Source organism: Ambystoma mexicanum, chromosome 1q (genome assembly GCF_040938575.1).
Source record: "Ambystoma mexicanum isolate Mex_15411 chromosome 1q, UKY_AmexF1_1, whole genome shotgun sequence".
Taxonomy (NCBI): Eukaryota; Metazoa; Chordata; class Amphibia; order Caudata; family Ambystomatidae; genus Ambystoma; species Ambystoma mexicanum.
The window spans coordinates 480,130,735-480,153,815 of NC_090922.1; the positions used below are offsets into that span (position 1 = coordinate 480,130,735).

At 47.8% G+C, this 23,081-nt stretch overlaps 1 protein-coding gene across 1 annotated transcript in view; it reads right to left on the reverse strand.

Moving 5' to 3' along the window:
- The window catches only part of LOC138529173 (phospholipase A2 inhibitor and Ly6/PLAUR domain-containing protein-like), a 64,628-nt gene that overhangs the window by 15,215 nt on the left and 26,332 nt on the right, over positions 1 to 23,081 (reverse strand). The window contains exons 3-4 of the mRNA XM_069640818.1: positions 20,118 to 20,273; positions 4,985 to 5,134 (exon numbers count right to left, since the gene is read on the reverse strand). Coding sequence (XP_069496919.1) covers positions 4,985 to 5,134; positions 20,118 to 20,273 — 306 coding nt within the window. The remainder of the gene's footprint in view (positions 1 to 4,984; positions 5,135 to 20,117; positions 20,274 to 23,081) is intronic.

Consider the following 23,081-nt stretch of genomic DNA (forward strand, 5'->3'; position numbering starts at 1 on the left):
AGCATGCAAGCGGGTCCAGAGCACTACAGGGTCACTACCAACTTGGGAACTCACCAGGTAAATCGTGCACCTCCAATCACCTCGCTTTTCGCAGGATGTATGCTTTTGTGGCTGCTTGCGACTCGGCAAACTGCTTCTCCTGGTCCGCCATTGCCCGCACCACCTGCAACGGGAGCTTCTCCAGCTCCCGTGGCCCTCAGGTGCATGCCAGCCATCGGAGATAGCCCCCTGGGAAGGAAAGTTTCCCTCGCTTTCGTTTTCAGCTGTGCATCCTCTGGAGAACAGGTCCTCAGAGGGAAAGCTTCCCTCCTGCACGCTTCCTGATGCGCAACCACTGAACTTCAAGCTAGTGGAGACACAGACCCTCTAAGGACCGGCAACTGTCTTCTGCCGAACAGTGGTCCCGGCCTCTTCTTCCTCCTCCAGCCTCTGCCACGGCTGCACAACAGCTTCATGCTCACTCTGCTTGTGCTTCTTGCTCTCCCTACTGCTCTTTCTCATGGCCTGCACCTGAGGGGGCCTTTTAAGCCTCTCAGTCTCTCGCAGGTGTGGGTAATCTGAATTAACAATCTACCCACTCCTGCAGCATTGTACCTTTTTAGCCCTCTTCTTTGTCCCAGTACTTATGGAATTATGGGACTTCAAGTCCCTAAAGGCAAAATACGTTTTTATTATTTCTTCTGTTTTGCAATATGCCATTAGGGGGTTGGTGTTTCAGGGAAAATTGAATAAGGGGGTGTCCCATTCCTCCTGACCCACTTCTCCCATCATGTGATCCCCCTGCAGAACACTCCCCCCAGAGTCGTGATCAGAAGTGTCTGCCTTTCCCTGGTCACATGAGAAGGGTCCCATGACAGGTTTTCTGGGGAACTCATTACTGATTCATCAGAAAATTCAGGACTACCATCCCATTCCCAACCTACAAAAATGTCCTGGCTGTTCTCTCTTCTGCAATTACCAATACAAACTTTCATCTACCCTTCAATCTTTGCTCATACTCCCAAGCCAATCTTCATTGCCTCCTCGCTTTCTGCTAATGACTTTGCTCTCTACTTTGTCAATAAAACCTCTAAAATGCTTGAAGCTGTCTTGCTCCCCCACCTTCCTTGTGTCCTCTATCTTCTCTGCTCCTCCTTCTATGCTAGAATCCCTCTTCACTACCTCTCCTACTGTATTAGCACACATCCGTTGCATCACCAAGACATCTTGCGCTCCTATTGACCCATTTGCTCATCAAACGGTCAAAGACTTAGCCGTAATGACATGCCTTTATCTCTCTGAGCTCTTTGACCTGTCTCCGCTGAACTCTTCCTTGCCTCCTTCAAATCTGCAACTGCCCAGCTCCTTTTTAAAAAAACCCTCTGCAGAACGATTTTCCTGGCGCACCATCCCCCAGTTCACATCACACCCCATTATTCAAAGGTCCATAAAGGGGTGGTCTTTAATGAGAGCACTGAGTACCTTGAGGAAAAAGGCCTTGCAGATCTACTTCGATCTGCCTTCCATAGTAAACACTCCACCAGACTGCACTGATACATAATTCCAACTTTCTCTATGATGTTCACCACTCAAAACTCTCTTCCATAGTCATCCTTTTGGACTTCTCGAACACTATCAACAATTTTAACACTGTGGACGAGGCTATCTTCCTCACCCTCCAGGAGTGTGATTTCACAAATATGCTCTAGCCTGGGTTGCTTCCTACCTGCAATGTTGCTGCTTTTCAAATCTTCTAGAACTAGCAAACCTCAAACCCCACCACTGTCAGTGTCAGTATCCCCCAAGGATCAGCTCTGCACTCTCTGTTACCTCTGCTCTAGATACCCCTATATCATCCTATGAATTTCACTATCACCTCTTTGCTGACAACACACAAATCTTTTTCTCCTTTCCTTCCTTCACAACAGCCATCTCGGAAGAGGTTATTGTCTCACTGAAAACCGCCACAAGATGGCTCTTTGTTCCCTCATGCTGAGTTGTTTCTGCCAGCCACCAAAGTCAGCCCCATCTCCTCCCCATCTAAGCACATTGCTCCCTCAACCAAAGCTCGCAACTTTAGGGTCCTCTTTGAAAGTTGCCTCCAACTACATTTATCACTACAAGCTTGTTTTAACCTTCTGAACATTTGTAACATTCATAAATTTTTTACCCACCATTACGAAAAACTCGAATTTTAACCCTTGTGCCCAGCATACTCAAATATTGCTCATGTCTACACTTTGGCCTTCCTCTCTACTCCTTTCTTCCTCTAGACAAAGTCCTCAACGTCGCTACCCCAACTCACTGCAATACACCCAGATCTTCCCCCACGGCTGCCTACGACACCATGCTTATTGGTGCTCAATGCATAACTGCTCCCTTTTCAAGTTCCTTCTCCTAGCCTGCAAAGCTATCAATGGTCTTGCTCCTCAGTAGCTAACTGTATCTCGGTCTACTCACCATCTCATTCCCTCTGCTCATCCTCTACACTGAACCTCACTGCCCCATGCCACCATGTGTCTTCTCTCCCTCTACTTTTTCTCTCTACTTGCCTCTCTCCATTGGAACACGCTGCCCGTTGCAATCAAAGCCAGGCCGACAGTGAATCTCTTCAAAGCTTGGCTCAAACTTCACCTACTGACCAAAGAGGGAGTTTTTCCACCACCCACCCCTCCTCCCCACATGACCCCACCACTCTATACTTGTATAATCGTTCTGAAGCAGATTTTTAAGTGCACTATAAATGCCATTAAATAGAAATAAAAGAAATGTGACCAGAACTCCTATTAAGTTTGCAGAACTTGCTCCCTACATTAAGGTTCTCTTCATAAATAACATGTTTCTTTGTCACGTGTCTATGGCCAACTTTCTTCACACCCTCCCAAACTTGCTTATTACTTGTTCTAATAATTGTGCTATTATAATGCACTCTTCTGGGGCATGCCTTCGCTATCTGAAATGTATTTTGCAAGTCATTTCTGATCGAAATTGACATTTTTCAAGCCACTCATCCTAACATTAAACTTTTTGTAACATTGAAACATATTTATTGATTCAGACAGCCTCAAGATATGGATGTGAGGATAAAAGGGCTGTGACATCAGTCACTCCCCTGGGGTCCAGGGGTCTTCAGGAGATCATGTTTTCTTTCACTGTGTACTATTTTAGAAAGGTCTCAGGCTAAGGATGGCTTTTCGCATTCTCAGTGCCATATGCATAGACATCATAAGAGAAATATTTATATATGGAAGATGGTATTTTTACAGTACAGCAAAACTGTAAGAATGCAGTAGTAAGCGTTATAAAATTGAATTCGAATTTGGGGCTCTAATGGCTCGCAGTCCAAATATATAGACCTAATTTCACTGAGGGTCTTTAATGTGAAGGGGGATGGTGGATGTGAGAAAAAAGTCAGACTGCCGGAGAAGCAATTCAGCTAGCATGGAATGCGGCTTTCACTGAAAAATGAGGTCTGCGTTCCTGGTGAGCTGATGCAGATGGGTAGATTCACAAAGCTTTTTTCCAGATTTAAGCGCAATATAGAATTGGAAAGGTTTGTATGTTTCAGTTGCACATACTTCACAAAGCAAGTCATACATGACTCACTGGTCAAGTGGTGCCTGCAGAACCTGCTCATGTTTATGAGCAAGCAGCTTAAACCCTGAGCTTCTAATTCATGCACAACTTACCAACATATCTACCTCAGAGGGCAATTAGACGGGCGTGATAGGGAAAATGTATGGGAGGAAAATACTGTTTGTGAAAATCCACAAATCGTAAATAACCCGAGTAATGGTAAGGATTTGCAAATGCATTTCCCACAACTATCTTCCTAACTTATAGCTAAGTGTATTCACCTTTATGTAGCCGATAGTTGTGTGAAAAGAACAAAATGCTGTCAATATGGCACTATGTGTGCAGGAAGTGACAACAGAGAAGTCAAACTTATTGTAAATCAAGCATATGTTGCCCATGTTTTTTGTGCTAATTTTATCCTGTTTTACTTTCCGGCCACACTGAGGTGTCATTTATGGATTGCCTACATTACTCTCGTAACTGCCAATCTTCGTGAGATGGCTAAACTGTTCTTTCAAATAGCTCTTTGACGTTCTGATGCCATTGTTTCTAATGGTCACATGACATGAAATGATCTAGGAAATCTGGCATGCACATTCAAAGTTGGGAGCATAAACTGGCCAATGTACATATGGAATTTGAATAATTCACAATCATTTTACAGTTTTACAGTCTCTCCGTCCAGTATTTTAAGATTGTAGACATTCGAAAAAATACCTGACATGCCATTGTGAAGTGATAACATTCAAAACTGTGGATTTGGCCAATGGTCATATGTCGGCCACATTGGATGGCAGCTGGTGTCACATGGTCTACCAGACATTTCCAGGTCCTGAAGTAGCAGCTAAAGCCTTCTAGTCTACAATGAAAAATACTGTCTTCCAAAAAGGGGCCTTCTTTGTGTTGTGCCAATGGGCCCCAGCAACGGGTGCAGCAACTGGATTATGGACATTGCCAACTTCCATAGAATGGAGTTGTGTCAGGGCATATACGAGCAAGGATCAAAAATAGAGATACGGCCAAGCAATACGGTTTATGGTTCAACGGATGGCAGATAATCTCCTGCAGGTTCCTGCGAGTCATACAGCAGCCAAAGCATGAAACGTCTAAAGATTGGTCAAAAGACCTCTGTTAGACATTGACCAGTTATCAATGCACATGGACACCCTCACATATTTTTCCAAGTCCAAAGGGATGCACAACATGTTATACCTCATTCACCTCTACGGCAATAAAGCAGTCTCTGGGTTTACTAATCACTTGGGCATTAGAGTCGCATGTAGTCAGAGGAAGATATTGTAATTGTTTTCAAATACATGAAAGTCTTCGTCCACATGAATGAAATTCAAACAAGAAACATCACAAGGACAATGATCGCACAGATGGAGCCTCCATAAATCATGCAAGGAAAATCATCACACAGGTTCACCTGGTCTTTCTGCATTTCCTGTAAAGTCGGAACATTGGTTCTCATTCCCAACGCAGGTAATATTTCTGACAGCTGTGCAGCCACTGGCTGACTGGTCGGTGCTACAGTCTGGACACTTGAATCCATTTGGGGTCTGGAGAATAGGAGGAACTAAAAGACATCAAGGAAAGCAAAAGGCAAGTCAGTGATTGTTTACAACATATCTGAAAAATGTAAAATAACACACATTAGAGAACGGCTTTCCTTCAAAATAGTTTATTCATGCCGATTTTTTGTAATGTTAATTTGCCTCTTATGCTAATATTAGCCACAGGTTCTGCATAATATATTTAATTCTGTAAAAAATAGAGATGGTCATTTTCTAGGCTCCAGAGTGTAAAAGTCAGGTGTAAAAGCATTCATGCCTTATTTTTTTCACTCCCGGGACCTTTTCCACAATGTGGAGGCAGCGAAGGAACACAAAACAGAATTAACTTTTCCTCTGTGCATTCCTCCCCAGACTTTAAAGCACACACATTTACGCTGCATGAGGTTCGAAGGGAATATAACTGTTTTTAATACTATAATGTAATATACAGCCAATATTTATATGCTTTTTTAAAACAGGTATTAAAATAAAAGAGTAAGGAGGATTGTGCTTGTTTTCTCAGCTTCTATTTTCCACTCGTTTTGTAAAAGTGAAAAAATGCAGGTAGGTTGCCTAACAATGCGTAACTGCTAACGTTGGTTCTCCCCTTCATGCAATTACCACTTTTAATAAAATTACTCTTTTTGACAAACTATTAATCATATGGGGTAAAAATTGAATTTGGATTAACACCCCGTAGGGGGTTTCAGATGGCCTCACTGCCAATCAGAGAGCACGGAATGCAGGCTTTACCTCAAATCGAATCCCATGTTCTGAGCCTGCATTCCATCCCCTGTGAGAGGGGGAGGCAGCCATTTTTCTGCTGGGCAACAGGTAAGTGGGCATATGTTCCCTTCCCCCCTTCCCCAGTTCCACTTCCCTCACCCACTGTCCTCGCCCCATCCCGACCCCACTTATCTGCAGCCGCCTCATCACTCGTCCGCACCTGGGACACAGTGTTTTGGCGCTTCCCCTCCATGGCAATATCCGAAATGGAAAGGGAGAAGGGACTATGTGTAGTTCCCTTCTCCCTTGACCATGAGAGCCATCTTGTTTTGTCATTTTATTTAAAGTTGAGAAACAGAAATCATGCTCTTTCTCAACTTCAAAAAACGATCGGCATCCCGGTAAGCATGCTGGGATGCTCATAGCAATAAAACCCTGCATGTGGCAGCATTACCATGTCTGCCTTAGTAAAATATATTGTGAATTTCCTGGAGGCTTGTCGTAAAAGCACCTGGCTCTACTGTATTGAACCCTCTTGAATTGATACATGTTGAGTTGAGAGAAGAAGACAAAAACATTTAGTACTCTCCTCAGCAGTGATTTTAGAGGCTGGACATTGAAGGTACCAATTAATTATTCCCTCATGTTCTGTGGTCTTGAAGTAATTTCAAATGGATTCCCGCCTATCCAAATCTGCACCAATACCATGCACCCCCTTGCCCTTTCAGCCCAACAGATTCAGCCAATGTGCCCCTTTATCTTGCCATCAACCTTTCCATGTTACCTGTAAAGATGGCTTAGTAAAATAAAAATACAACAAAGTAACCCAGAATGTGAAAATCAGTCATACCAAACAAAGCATGTTTCATAAAAGGTTTAAAAACAATATCAGGGGATGGAAGTGGGGCGTTTCCTGTCTTAACAAGTAACACAGTTGGTCATTTGTTTTAACCCTGGTAAACCGTCTTTATCGGTCAAGCAATGTCTCATTGTAGTTCAAAGAGGTAAACTATTACCAACAGTCGAGTAAAGCAGATTTTGGGGTTGGCCACCTTCTGCCCACATATGAACGTTAAGTGGCATATATAGCATAACACTGTCCCTTAATCCAGCCAGCAAGATAGGTATTAGGATTGGCAAATGTTTTCTGTAAATCACCCCACTTTCAAACCTCTTAGTCTTCACCAGGCAACGTTTTAGCATAGTTTTGTTTAGTACCTATCTAGTACTTCCTCCTTCTTCTAGGAGTGTTCTTTCGGAATAGGATCAAGCCTTTTGTTTGTTCATCCAATTGTCGCTCCTTCGTCTTTTCCTTGCAGTTTAGGTGGTTGTGTGCTTTCATTAGATGGGGCCTGTCCATCTGAAACAAGTGCAAGTCCCAGAAGGCCTTTCCCTTTGAAGGTTGTACAAGGGGTTATCTATTTTGTAAATTAGTATAAAAGGGAGGCCCCACTTGTAAGGGACACCTTTCTCCCTATTGTTATCTCTTTAATTCCCCTTCTTTTTGCATAGTATCACCATCAAGCCCTTGTAGAAATGCAATAAATGGCATTTTAAAACCATTTCTTCTCAGTGCCAGACTTTACCCATAGCATTGTTGTTTGCATAAATGAAAATGCACTCTTTCTCCAGCATGGGGTCTGGCATGGATTCACATGCTCATGAATATTCCCCGTCGTCAGGCTGGGAATCCTCGGTAAAGAAAAATCAGTATCAGTTTTGTTTCTAATCTGTCTTTCGTAGTAGTAACCAATCACTGATCTCTGCGTCATACTGACCACAGCCAATGACTGCCATCTCCCTAAGCCCCGCCTCTGGCAGCCATCTTCAGATTTTTACCGCACGTTCAAGTGTTGGGATCCTCGTGCTATTGTTCTCGAGCTTTAGTGCGTTTTCGCGCTTTTTCTTAGGAAAATTCTCTCTTTTTTCGGTCAAAGAGCCTCAAGCTCCACCGTTTCTTTATCCGATCAATGGGTACCCGTGTCAGATTCTTCTACGCCCCTCAAGGGTGAAGATTTTGTCGAGCCACGCTTTTGGAGGACTCCAGAAGTTTCTCAGGCCCATCTCGGACATGGCCCAGGAGAAGGGAAGCTCGACGCCCAGAAAGCTGTTCAGGGTCTGCCCTGGATGCCAGCTTCAGAATGTCTTTAAGGAGGATGAACACTCCCTTTGCCTCTGCTGCCTGCATGAGGACAAGACGCACGTGGAGAAGGACTGTGCGTTTTGCGGCAATATGTCGGAGCGGACCATGAAGGACCGCCATCTGCGTCTCGCCAACTGGCTGGAAGGGAAGAGCCCGTCAGGCGAGAAAAAGAAGAAGAAGCCTGAGCGGTCTTCTAAGACCTTTGAGGGCGCCCCGGCGACGGGGGCCCAACAGAAGGCCAAGCACAGCGAGTCCGCTGGCACCGGGAGCGCCGAATGTTCGGGCTCTACGGGTGCCAGGCAGGGCGCATCCTCCCAGGCACCATCAACCACGAGCCAATGCTCTGGCTCGGGTAAGAGGAAGGCCGAGTACCCGGCGAAGCTCCTGGAGAGACCCCGGTCGAGCTCGAAGGCCCCATCGGAGGGGGAGCGAGGCAGTGACCTTCCCCTCAAGGAGAAGGCGGTGAGCGCACTTAACGTGGTGAAAGCCTTGATCCACCCGGCCAAGGCCTCTATCGAGAAAGTCGCGGCGGCCCTGGCTCAGCCTGTGGAGGCTACACCAGGGTTGGCGACCTCGGGGCCCAGAGTCTCCCTGCCACCGCGGAGGGAGTCCTCTTTCATGCCCATCGACAGGACCCCCGTGAAACCTCCCACGGAGAAGAAAAAGGGGGGGCAGGAGGTCGTCGTGGATTCGGCCTCAACCTCTGAAGAGGAGCTGATCGAAGTCTTAAGCCACGGCGTTGGCGGGGAAGAAGACCAGCCCGTCGGGAGGGACCCCGACATCGGAGACGATGATAACGTCGAGGGTGCCGACGGGGCTCCTGACCGCCCGTCGGAATCCCCTCAACCAGTGCCGCAAGACAACTCAGCGGCCATTTTGTTGGCTATACAGTCCTTATGCTCGGAGATAAGGACAAGATTGCCGTTACCACCAACGGAGGAACCACTCCCGATGGGGGACCCTGAGCCAGGCCCTTCTGGGAGCCCTCCTCCTAAGAGAAGAAGGATTCATCCTCCACCTCCTTTTCAACCATCGCGCCCTGCTCAGCCCTCCTCCCCGTCCACGACCCGTGGGGATGATAAGGGGACGGACACGGCCGCGACGGGTACAGACGACGAGGCTTACGACGAGGATCTCCCGTCGTCACCTCCTCCCCGGGCTTCCCCGCCCGACGAGATTGGATCGTTTCATGCCATGATCGCCAGGGCATCCGAGCTTTTCCAGCTCTGCCCGGAAGAGATAAAGAAGGAAGGTTTCCTTTATCAACGGCGCGAGACCAAGAGGAAGACAGTCCTCGCTGTACCTCTACTGGACGATATCTGGGATGAGGGTCTCGCCCTCCTCAAGAACCCATCCACAACGCCTGCGAGAAGGGATCGGTACGAGAAAAAGTACGGGGTCCCGGACGCGGCCCCCTTGTGCCTTCGGGCACAGCCGACCCCGGACTCGGTCGTTTCCGCGGCGGCCAGGAAGAAAGCGGGGGGGGCCTCGGCCTCTACGTCAACCTCCCCGCCGGACGGCGAGGGAAAGAAATTGGACACGATGGGACGCAGAGTCATCTCATCGGCAGCAACGACGATTAAGGCTGCCAACGCCTTGGCTATCGTAGCCCGCTACGACAGGGAGTTGTGGTACAAGATCGCCCCCCTGCTGGACTTCCTACCAGACGACAAGAGGGCGGAGGCCCTAGAGATCTTGCAGGAAGGAGAAGTGGCGTCGGACCACGCCATTACGATTGCGACGGACATCGCTGACACTGGATTTCGCCAGTTGGGCAACGGCGTGTGCCTTAGACGGCGTGGATGGCTCAAGGCAACGGACTTCCGGCAGGACGTGCAGACCAGAGTCTTGGACATGCCGTTCGACGGGAGCAACCTGTTTGGGAAAACAGTGGACGATTCCCTACAAGCCATCAAGACGGACACGGAGACGGCCCGGGCTCTTGGTGTTCTCCAGCAACGACGGCCGCCCTTTCGGAGCACCGGAGGCAAGCAGGGTGCCTCCAAAGGTTCCGGCGGCGGATATTCCACTTACCGTCAAGCGGCCCGTTCGTCTTCACAGGAAGCCTACAGGGGACGAGGCAAGTCGGGCGGACCCCGCCGTCGTCGCCAGGGAGGACAAGGCGGCAAAGCCTCGTCGAAGCAGGACTGAACCGGCCGTGGGGTCGGGCCCCCACCGAAGCATCCCGGTGGGAGGCCAGCTGGCGAACTTCGTCAGCGTGTGGGAGTCCATCTCCACCAACCGTTGGGTGCTGGACGCCCTGGCCCAGGGTCACGTGCTCGAGTTTCTAAAGAAGTGCCCGCGCGTCCCCCCCGTGGCCAGGAAGGAACATCACGTCCCTCAACTTCTCTTGGAGGTAAAGGCGATGCTCAAGAAGGGCACCATTGAGCTCGTCCCAAACAGGCTTCGGGGCTCCGGAGTTTACTCAAGATACGTCCTTGTGAAGAAGAAGACACGAGGATGGCGTCCCATCCTGGACCTAGGACGACTGAACAAATTTATCAAGGCACAGAAGTTCCGGATGGTCACCCTCCAGCACGTCCTGGGTCAGCTGGAGGAGGGCGATTCCCTGTCGTCGTTGGATTTGGAGGATGCTTACTTCCATATCCCCATCCTAAAGGGACACCAAAAGTTTCTCAGGTTCGTGGTCCAAGGGCGTCACTACCAGTTCAGAGCTCTTCCCTTCGGATTGAGGTCGGCACCCAGGGTGTTCACCAAGTGCCTTGCACCGGTGGCGGCACGGCTGCACCTGGAGGGGATCCACATCTACCCCTACCTGGACGACTGGCTCATCCGAGCAAAGACAAGGGAGCTCGCCACGGAGCACACGGCGAGGACCGTCCAGCTACTCGCGGACCTGGGATTCTCCATAAACTATGCCAAGTCCCACCTGGTGCCCGCGCAAGACGCACTGTTTCTGGGAGCGAAACTCGACACAGTGGCGCTTCTGGCCTCTCCGTCGGAGGAAAGGACGAGGGCCATCTTGGGCAAGGTGCAGCGGATGCTGGTTGCGGACGCGGCCAGGGTGAGGGCCATCAAATCCCTCCTCGGAATGATGTCTTCTTGCATTTATCTCATCCGCCTGTGCAGGCTTCGGATGTGCCCGTTACAGGAGTTGCTGGACGCTGGCTGGATCCAGACGACGGGCAGCTTCGAGGACAGGATCACACTCGACGAGAGCTTCCGACGAGTGATCCGGTGGTGGGGCACCCACGCGCATCTGACGGCGGGCATGGACTTCCAGACCCCGGGCCACCAGAAGACAGTGACCACGGATGCCTCCCTAGAAGGGTGGGGAGCGCACACCGAAAATCTGCACACGAGAGGCCTTTGGCTTCCGACAGTGAAGTCCCTCCATATCAACGTCCTGGAGCTCCGTGCAGTGTTTTGGGCCCTCAGGTCCTTTCTTCCGTCCCTCAAGGGCAAGGTGGTGAGGATATTCACCGACAACACCACCACCATGTTCTACATCAGGAAGCAGGGCGGTACCAGATCCCCAGCCCTGTCCAAGGAGGCGCAGGATCTGTGGCATTGGGCCGTCGCCCAAGGGATGTTTCTGGTGCCGTTTCATCTGGCAGGAATAAAAAACACCATCGCCGACTCGCTTAGCAGGAGCTGCGCTCGTTCCACAAGTGGGAACTACGACAGGATCTAGTGGACCGCCTCTTCCGACGGTGGGGCACACCCCAGATCGATCTGTTCGCGACGGCGACGAACTCCAAGTGCCAGAGGTTCGCCAGCAGGTTTCCCCAGCCGAGGAGCATGGGCGATGCTTTCTCGTTCCCCTGGGAGGACCTGTTTCTATACGCGTTCCCTCCATTGCCGTTGCTGATCCGGCTCATCAACCAGCTCAAGAGGTCACGGTGCAGGATGATCCTCGTCGCACCTGCGTGGCCGAGGCAGATATGGTTCCCGGACCTTCTGGACTTGTCAGCGTCCCCGTCAATCAAGCTGCCAGTGGACGCGGATCTTCTCTCCAGGGAAGGAGGCGCCATCCTCCATCACGACCCGAAGTCGCTGAACTTGCAGGCCTGGCTCCTGCAGCGTTAGAGTTTGGAGGCTACGACATACCGGCCGACTGCAGAGAGGTTCTTGCAAAGGCCAGGGCATCCTCAACTCTTAAATGCTATGGACACAAATGGAAGAGATTCTCTGTCTGGTGCCACGCACAGAAGATTAACCCTCTACGGATTACGGCTCCCCAAGTACTGCCGTACCTACTGACGCTGGCCAAGGCTGGACTGGCGCACGCGTCCATCAAGATTCATCTTGCTGCGATCTCCCGATACACCAGAACCACGGGACGGACGTCTTTGTGGTCTCATCGTCTGGTGAAAGAATTCATGAAGGGACTGTTTAGATCGTTCCCGCCGGTGAAGGCTCCGGCCCCAGCGTGGGAGCTCAACGTGGTGCTGACCAAGCTCATGGGACCTCCGTTCGAGCCTCTGCACTCGGCTCCGTTGAAGTTCTTGTCGTGGAAAACAGCGTTTCTTGTGGCCATCACCTCCGCACGACGGGTGGGAGAGATCCAGGCCCTTTCCTGCAAGCCCCCGTACTTGACTTTTCACGACACGAGGGTAGTGCTCAGGACGCACCCCTCCTTCATGCCCAAGGTGCCGTTGGACTTCCACCTCAACGAACCCTTGGTGTTGCCTGTTTTCTTCCCGTCGCCTTCGTCGCCGGCTGAAAGGACTTTGCACTCGCTGGATGTGGCTAGAGCGCTGAAGTTCTACGTGGACCGCACGAAGAGTTTTCGGAAGACGTCACAACTTTTTGTGAACTTTGGACCTGGCAATCAGGGGAAGGCTCTCTCGAAGGCTTCCATTTCCAGATGGCTCTCCGGCTGTATCATGTACTGTCATCGGTTGGCAAACCGACCGCTGCCTGGCCGTCCGAGAGCCCATTCCACCAGAGCGATCGCAGCTACCACGGCGTTCCTATCTGGTGTGCCCTTGCTGGACATCTGCAGGGCTGCTACGTGGAGGTCGACGCACACCTTCACGAAATTCTACTGCGTCGATCGGGATTCCAGGGAGGAGTCCAGGGTCGGCCAAGCTGTGCTGCGCAACCTGTTCGCCTAAGGTGAGCCTGGTGAGGAGGTAAGAGATGTTTAATGTTGAGTTTTGGATGTAATGCTTAATGTTGAGCCTTTGCCACCTCCCGTGGTTGTGCATGTGTGTACTGCTATGTATTCTTTTATTCATGAGCATGTGAATCCATGCCAGACCCCATGCTGGAGAAGGAACAAGTTACTTACCTGTAACTGTTGTTCTCCAGCATGGGTCTGGCATGGATTCACATGCGAACCCTCCCGCCTACCCCTCTGCGGCTCTTCACTTGGTCATACTGCCACTTCACGTGCTACCAAATCTGAAGATGGCTGCCAGAGGCGGGGCTTAGGGAGATGGCAGTCATTGGCTGTCGTCAGTATGACGCAGAGATCAGTGATTGGTTACTACTACGAAACACAGATCAGAAACGAAACTGACACTGATTTTTCTTTACCGAGGATTCCCAGCCTGACGACGGGAATATTCATGAGCATGTGAATCCATGCCAGACCCATGCTGGAGAACAACAGTTACAGGTAAGTAACTTGTTCCTTCAATGACATCTGGGGACAACCTATTCTATGCTGATCTTGGGTAAATAATCTATGGGTATGTTCTAGGCAAATATTGTTAGTTTCCAGTCCTTGCAGAATCTTTTGGAAGACTGAATGTAATCAGTCAGATGGTCATTCACGACTGATGCTGAGAATCCTCTAACATGACTGATACTGCACCTCTGTCAATTTTCCCTGCCTTCTTCTATGTTATGCATGGCATTGATGCTTCTGTTAACCTCCACAATATGCATTGGCAACTCTTGTAGATGGTCAGTGTGCTCCTCTCATCCATTTTCCAATAAAGGACATCTTTTCATTGCTCTATGACCCTGACTTCTCTTTTGAGATCCACTATCTGGGTCTTTATGTCTTCCCTAAGTGCTGACATATCAGCCTTGATCTCCTTGGATGTCTCCTTCAGGAGATGTTTCATGCTATCTTTAGTGTTTGGCAGTTGATGGTCCAGGGAATGGGCTCACCTTGAAGCAGTTGCTTTTGTCATTTTCTCATATCGATTTCTGATTTTTGATATTTTCATCTGGGCACCTTGAGGTTCTTTTGAGATTAGTTGATGCCACCCTGAACAAAGCACAAATTGCAAAGGTACAGATTATCTCTGTGGCCTATTGCGGCCCTGTCACAGTGCCCCCCGCCTGACTTTCTGTGCCTCACCAGGAAAATAGTACACTGCTAGTCACAGCTTTGAGTGGTATTTTAGGGCACTGGTTTGCGCCCAATGACCTGGTCTGAGGTAGCCACATCTTTTCTTTTCTCCTGTGGCCCGTTTACCTTGCTATTCATGCTTTATCAGTGTGAAAATGCAACTCTTTGGTTGCAGGAGAAGTTTGTGAGAAGAGGTTTTCCTCCCTCCACAAGTTGCTTCAGTTAAGCGCCATAGGTGCCATTTTGATGATGGTGGCCACACCCGGGTCAGAGGCTCAAAGGAACTCTGACAGGCTCAGCAAAACTTCCCTCGTCCTATCTGTAGTAGTGGATGTCTTCTGATGGCCATCCTTCCGTTTTTGGCTACTTTGGGATAAATGCAGTGCCATTCTTTAAAGTATTTTTGAGGGCTGGAGTGGAAGCTTACAGGAGCCATGACTCATGGTTGTCCTGCATCGCCACATCCCATACACTCAGTTATTCTTAACTCTGCTAAGCACTGGTCACCTGCACTTTACAAAGCAGGTAACATTCCAATGACACTTTGTTTAATGGGAACCAAACTTCTGTTTTAACACAGAAATGTACCATCAGGATTGGCATAACTTTCATTGTCTACTAAGTGACATAGCACTGACCTGAAATTGATCAATGTATCTCAAAAAAGTAAAACTTCCCTTTTATGTGAGACAGGAGGTGATAGGGAAGCCTTCACAATAGTTTCATGGCATTTACCTAGGCCTCTCCCAGAAGTAAGGCTTACTCAGGCATTGACATCAGGTACGCAGTTGGCCAACTATATCCAACATATACCGAATAAGTACCATCATTTGTCAGCTATTGTTATGATATGCTTTAGCACTGACAACAAATGCCAGATATGACTATCATATGCCAAATATTGCCATCAAAATACAAACACTCACACCATTTCCAGGTTGTGTTGCCATAACCCAAGGTACTTGCTCTTGTGCCATCAAATGACCAGGTGATCATGCCAATGTCAAGCACGTGACCAATTAGTATACAGTGTCATATTCCATTGGGTCCGATTAAGGTTCATGCCCTTGGTAACTTTTCTGAGCAGAAGGAATGCTGAAACTGACAGGCTAACAACGAATGCCTTTTGAAAAGGGTGATTTCTAAGAAATGTGACATTTTCGTCAGTTACCAAGTAGGTCTTTGTTGGGGAGAATTCTCATAAATGTGCAAATTTCCCTTACCTTTTGAGACCCCCAGCAACTTTGCTGGATTTCTAGGACTTTAATTTTTACCTGGAAAGAGTGTGAACCTTTTTTCCCACTCGTTCATGTATTTTGATATGTGTTTTACTTTTGTGTTCTTTGGATATGGAGTTTTAGACAACTCCATATGCATCATCTTTTCTTGTGTGTCACTGACTACTGTCTCCCAGTGAATGTAAAGTTAAATTGACTTTGCTAGTCTTTTTAAATTGCTAGACCCAGCACACACTGCCTTACAGCAGAGTGCTGGAGGGAACACCTAGTATTCCCTAGGCCTACAAAACTCATGTAGCACTCAAATGCTACCCTTTCCTCTCAGAATGGCTGGTGGCAGTGGTAGCATGATTTTCCCAACCGCAACCCGTTTAAACGCTCCGGTAGCTAAAATCCACCAGAGCCATGTTTTTCAAGATGGCATCTGAGCCCCCTCTGTAAAAACTGAATTGTACGATCGGACTGAAAAAAAAGGTCTGACCGTACAAAAAGTCAGAAAAATGCGACCATCAAAGTTCGAACCTTTGATGGTAGCACTGTAGGTAAGTAACACAACCGAAAAAAAGAAAAAAAACGGGGGCTGCGTGGGTGTCCCACGCAACACCTCGCTCACTTTATTGTGGTATACTGAGCGGGGTGTTGCGGGCGACACCCCTACAGCATACCCGTAAAAAAAAAGAAAAAAACAACAAAAAAATAAGAGGGGTATAGTGTGGTATAGTGAGTGGGGGTTGCGGGGGAAACCCCTGAAGCTCCCGAAAAAGAAGAAAAAAAAAAAGAAAAGGACCCTGCTGTGCCGGTTCCCGATCACAGAAGTGAAAGGGAACTGGCGCCACAGGGACTCAGCATGTAAAAAAGGTAAGTAGGGTTTGTTTATGTTGGGGGTGGGGGTGTGTTGAGGGTATGGGTGGGGGAGTGTTGTGGGTGTGGTTGGGGGTGTGGGTATGTAGGGGTTCTGAATACGTGTTTGCATGGGAAATGTGCAAACCTTTTGTGGGTCGCACAATTTCGCATGCAAACTTTTCCGTCGCAGACTTTTCTGCAACGGAAAAATCACGCAAATCTGTAAAAACAGGTTCCAATCTACTTTTTTCACCATTTCTTTTTGGAAAGGTCCTTCTAATGTTTGTCTCTGCGCACCAAACCATGTTTGGTCCCTTTGTTTGTTTGCCTTTGGCGGGCATCAGTACTGAAGACCGCCTCTGGCGCCTGAGTGTCTAGGGTGGATGGGAAGTGAGGGAGGTGCCCGAAACTCCCTGTGCTTAGTCGCCTAGGAGACCTGAATGCACTTTGGCATGATTGGCTGGCTGACTGTCCGGCAAGGACAGCCACCATGATGGGGGAGTGGCAGCTAGGCTGGAATGAATGGAAGAAAACTGTTTAAAAGGCAGGTCTCTGGGACTTGGAAGGCAGAGTCGACCACTGGAACGAAAGAACCGAAGACCAGCTGAAGGAAGACGACTGCTGCAACTCCTAGACCATTGGTTTGCCCGGTGAAGCCCTGCTGCAGGTCCAAATAGCATGAAACTCCCTCGACAGAGAAGCCCCTTCAAGGACTACTTCTTCCCTTGAGCTAGTGGGAACAACCAACTCGCAAGCCTCCTGGAAACCATCTCCATACTGGTTGAATTTTCTTCAGAGTGCTGTTGAAAACTGGATAGCCAGTGAGAAGGATACCAGTTTGTGGACTTTAAGGCACTCACACCTTAAACCGACGTTTTGCCAAACTTGTGGATCCTTCACCGTGCAGTGCAGGAACCTCCCAACGTCCTCCCTCTTGTCCCCACGGCTGAGGCCCAGGAACAGCAATATCTGCAGGAACTTCCAGGAACAATTGCCTCAGCCACAGCTTTTATTCATTACCAAGTTACTGTGCAAACGCGGTTGAGAAATCCTCATCCTATCCAAGACAATGATCCATTGACTTTGGCCCAGGCCTATTGAATTGAACTGCCTCTTGTAGTGAACTGAAAATATTTGCCCTGCCTAAGAAAAGTATTTGTGTTTAATTCTTATAACTTGTGTCTATTACCCCCTTTTTAAAGTTTCTGAAGTGCCATTTTGCTCTCACTTCTGGGGAGCCTAACTTGTTCAGAAACGTATTGGTTGGCTACTCTAGTGTATTGAGCTGCTTATTGCTAGTGGAATGTTTTCTAAATGACTGTGTAAATAAATTAATATTGTTTTACCAAGAAACCTTCAGTAAGTGTTTCTTTGAACCACTGTGATTGCAAGTCCTTTATGTACCACCTTGTACTGCTCACATCCCTTTTGAGATAAGCCTGGCTACTCAGCCCTGCTACCACAAAACTGTGTAGTACAGACTTATACCAAAGGTGAGATTGTGCGTACACCTGTAGTCTTAGTTGTGTGTAGTGTTACTAAAGGGTACTGCATGTAATTCTGCCAACAGTCTTCTATGTATTAAGTGCAGTATTAACTTTCTGTGATAACCTCCTGCTTCCTGGTTGTGAAGTGTGGTCACACACACACACACACACACACACACACAGTACTTTCAAGCCTTACCCCATTGCACTTCTGTTAGAGGTTTGTAAACAGGGTAGCCATGTTGGCCCAGTAGCACAAAATGGGGACCAGTGCAGAGAATTCCTGACCTAGTTGTGAAATTCAGTTTAAGTTCTTTTCTTTTGAATTATATTTCAAAAGTATGTGGCAGCTCTGATTTGCTAGTGGGAAGTTATCAGGAAGTTTCATAGATATTTTGTTCATTTCATGACAAGAGGATTCCACTGCAGAGGAACATGCAAACATTGTGCAGCATACTACTGGTCACCAGCTGGGTTAGAGCATGGCAGAACCAAAACATGAAATACCAATACAGGAAAATATCTTCACAAAAATGAGGACCACAAAAAAAGACACATTTGAAATGTGTACACACTCAATTAATGCCATAGTTCCCTCATTAACTTAAATGTGAAACCGAACCATGCCTTTAACAGTGTGTTTAAGGTTTCTATTGTGACGTTAAGCCCTGTTCCAAGGGCTGGAATTGGGGGTAACGGCCAGGCAGCCTAACTTCACGGCCCATACTAATAGCCGCCATGGAAAGGGGAACGGGGCTCCATATGGAGCCCCGCTCCTGTTTCCATGGCGGCCTGCAGGAGCTGAGAGGTAGAAGCGGCTGCGGCGAGGAGTGTTGCTGCCGCAGAAATAAGGTAAATGGGGACTGGGAAGGACTGAAACAGAACGGGACGGAGGATGGGGGAAGGGTAAGATGGCAGCAGGAGGAACTGGCCATCAGATGGGATAGAACGTGGGCTTTCACCAATGGTTCAAGCCTGCGTTCCTAGCCACCTGATTGGCTGGCACCCCCCACCAGGGTGCTAATGGTTCTTACATTGACTAGCAAAGGCACAGTCTGAGGGGAAATAGTGATTAGTGTTCATGTTTGACTGTGTTTTATGTGAACCAGGAGGAGGATGGTGGAGTGTTTTACTTTAATATCTCCCCAATCTCCCCAGAGTCCTGCACATGCTGTGTTGCTGCATTGGTTGATTGAGCCTAGTAGATGCTGCAAGTGCAGGTGGAAGGGTGAGTAATTTAACACATGCAAGGGTCACCCACCTTTCTTTCTCCAATAGGCAGTGGTTCCATGGCATTTTAACAAGGGGCTGCGAGGGTCCACAAAGCATGGCATCTGCCAATGCAGTCAGATAAAAAGACAAAAGCCTGTGTCGTGTCAATGTTGGCAACAGTGGTTTGAGAAGGTGCATGGCACCCACATGTGTAACTCCTCTAGTTTGGCTGAATGCACTACAGGGAGGAAAGAACAAGCTACGACTATGTGTGGGTAACGCAAATGCAAAAACACCACACAAAGCATTGCTTTTTCACCTCTCATAACAAACAAATACTTGGCAGACAATAAACAAAATACACGGTGTACTACTTTACTACGTATTCAAATTGTATTCAGAAATGTAATAGTTTTCTTTTGAGTTTGGAAGACAAAGAGGTGCACCTAAGAAAAATGGCTTCTTACTGAAGAGGTTACCAGGCACTGACGTTAGGCATGCACATATTACCTTCCTTTTGGTTTTCAATAATTGACAAGTATATCCCTGCTATCCTCCCTTTTCCCCCTTCAGGAGAATGCTCATGATGATATTCTACCTGAGCAGGGATGAAATAATGGTAACTATGCAGAGGTTGAAGTGGGCACCCAAAAAGAGACACACAGCACCTTTCTTCTGACTAGTGCTATCAGATCATGCTGATGAAAGGGGAATTGGTCCATAGCGCACAGCTACTTTCTCCCAACTCTAGGCTGAGTTAGACAATAAGATATGGTGATTGTGCCTTCGTCTGAGAAGAGGTTTGGCCCAAGCTGCAACATCCAATGCTGATTGGTTGACAGCAGTGCAAGGGAGAAACCACCTGCCAACATCGTGCATCCTTACTCTAATGCACAAACACCCCTGATTATTTTATTTTGTTCACCATTCACCTGGAAATATAAATAGTGATGTTGTAATCCTATTTGCAGGATTTAAACCATTTGCATATGTTAGAATGCATGAACATGAAAATCAAAAATAGTAGGTTGTATGGAGAAACGTATTGACTTCCCCACACACCCAAAGTCCGGTGATATGACATACCTTGTATATCCCCTGAGTTACATGAGTCGGAGTCACAGCACTCTCTCTTAATCCACAATGACATGTCTGTGCCCCGGAAGACTACTTCTTTACCACAGGCTGGCTGTTTGGAAGGATCGAGACAGCCCTTGAAGGCCAATTGCATGACATAGGGCCCTGTTGGAAAACACAGATTCTTAAAACGAAATCCCAGCATCTGGACGACAAGGAATTTTACTCAAATAGACATAAGAGACGCAATGCTTCTTTCTGAAAGCCTTTTCAGCCTGCTGTTAGATCCTCTTGCTCTTTAGTACAACATGTTCCAGAAGCCAAAAATGTTGCCATGTGCAGCTCAGTCGGATAATAAGGCAACAAGGTTCTTTTCTTACACCTTTATTTATTAATGCTCAGTTGCACAAGCAAACAGAATACCACACAGCTCTTTGAGTATAATTAGGCAGAGTAGTTTACAAAGTAAGGCACAATAAATCCAATCCCCACTTTTCCCCTGTTATGGATCACTGCCATACATGCACAATGTTGTAACTTGCATACTAAATATGCTAAAATACAATAATTAGGCTAGTTATTCTTATGCAGACAGTGGATTATCATTAATCAGGTGCATCTTATCCTTGGACCAAATATTCGTAGGTCGACGAGTCATTGGGAACATAGAAATACACAGTTCCTCCAAGTTATTAGCCCACTCAACGGGCCACTGTTCTTGAGTAGGAGCTCTCTGGTGTGTCTATCACAGGAGGATACATCTTTTGGCTGAGAGGAATTCAAGATGTAATAGTGTCCATGGGGAAGCGTCAGGGCTATCATATCAACTAAATAAACAGACAGCCGGCAGTGACAGTAAATGGCCTCCTACAATCTTCCCAATGGTTTTACACACCTCCTGCCATAACTTCACTAAGCCTGGGCAGGACCACAACAGGTGTATGTATGTTGCCTCTTCAGATTTGCATCTGGGCATAAGCCCTCACAATCCTGCTTAAAATGCTGCATTCTGGAGGGGGTAGAGTGCAGTCTGTTAAGTATTTTGAATTCTATAAGTTGGAAGCCTCGCAGGTAGGGGTAGGAGGAGGGCCAAGGGAGGCCGGCCAGAGAGTGAGCGGAAAGCATGGTGAATGTGTACCAATGAGGAGGATCTCAGTCTTGTTGGCATTTAGGCAAAGATCGTTGGCGGCACATCAATTTTGAATGGCGATTAGGCAATTGGAGATGAGGGAAGGAGAGGAGGTGTCGGAGGGAAGCCTGAAAATGAGTTGGGTGTCATCAGAATAGCACTGGAAGTTTGAACAGAAAATGGAAATGCAGTAGGCGAGAGTTGCCAGTAGGTGAAAGAGATTATACATATACAAACATTTCACATATTATTAGATATATTGACACTGTTGTGTCCACATTCTGCAAATGTGGGTGAAGATAATATGAGCACCAATTAAGTAGTATTAACAGTAGAGGCATACCACTTAAAAAAGAATATAGGGCCTCATTACACGGTAGGCGGTAGGGGTTTACCGGTACCGGTAAGGGCACCGGTACTGGTAAACCCCTACCGCCTTACTACGAGTTCCCTTTGCGGGACCCGACTTTAACGCCTGGTTTTTCCAGGCGTTAAGGACGGGACCCGCAAAGGGATCTCGGAGCTAATTACGGTACCGCAATTTGCGGTACCGTAATTAGCATCTTCCCCATTCCCATTATGCCCTATGGGGGCAAAAATGGGAATGGGGAAGGGCCTTGGTGAATGGGGAATTACCGCCCCCGCTCACCTTGGAGTAGGGCGGTAATTCCGCCATCCACCAAGGCGGACTCGGTACGGTACCGGCGGCAACCATGGCGCTAATAGCGCCATGGTTACCGCCTACTGTGTAATGAGGCCAACAGACTCATTTGCTGGCAGACCAGAGGTACAGGTAACTAGTAGACGGCACATTAATGTCAGCCACTTACATCACTGTAATTAATACTTAAAATCCTGGAAGCGCTTGAATAAATAGTGACGCAACGTAATCCTCCAGTGCGCGCAACCAAATGGTAATATATAAATGCTTAATGCTTAATGATTTAGAGGCGCAATGATGTAGAAAGTCGTAACATAATCCATTGGTTCAAATAGAAACATTGGTCCTCATTACAGGGTTGGCAGAAAACCTTCCAGTATGCGGCAGGTTACCAGCAACCCCATAACACTGTTTCCCCCGCCTGACTTCCTGGTGCCACCGGGATATCATGGCAGGCGGTGAAAATGGTAAATCCCCATTCCTGTGGAGTCCCATAGGACTCCATGGAAATGGGGACACTGAAGCAACAGCACGGTTGCTAATGGTGCCGGTGCTCCAGTGACTTCTGGGTTTTCATGCCGGTATAGGCATGAAAACCCGGCAGGTCAGGCCTTCTGGGGAATCCATGGCCCCTACCCGCATTGTTGTAGTACGGCCGTCCGGAAAGGGTGCCGGTACGTTGCTACCAGCACCCTTACTTCTGGAATGCCATAGTTATAATGAGGGCCATCGTATCTTTAAAAATGTTTATTTAAGATCCAACATCGCGCGCGATCCACACCATAACGCACAATCACGTCTGACGGACCATGTGATTAAGTGTCTCAGTACAAAGCCAAACGCTGGACAGGAGGCTGTTTTTGCCGCTCCTTGTCCTGCACTCAGTTCAGCGATCCAAAGGCAAGACAGCTTATATGGAGAGGATATTCCTTCCATATTCAACAGACTATTTATACATTCTAAGACTGCTTTTCCATCTTTTAACAGGACTACCGAGGCATACAATTAAGAAAATAACATTGCCTTTACTTAAAATTAATACTAAGAATAACAGCAAATGTGGGTGCCATGATTCACAACCTTATTAATGGTCTTTCTTCAGGACTGATAACAACAGGATTGTTGAGGCCCTAACAGACACTGTAGTATCACATTACTAAGCAAGTGATCTTTGTTATGAGCA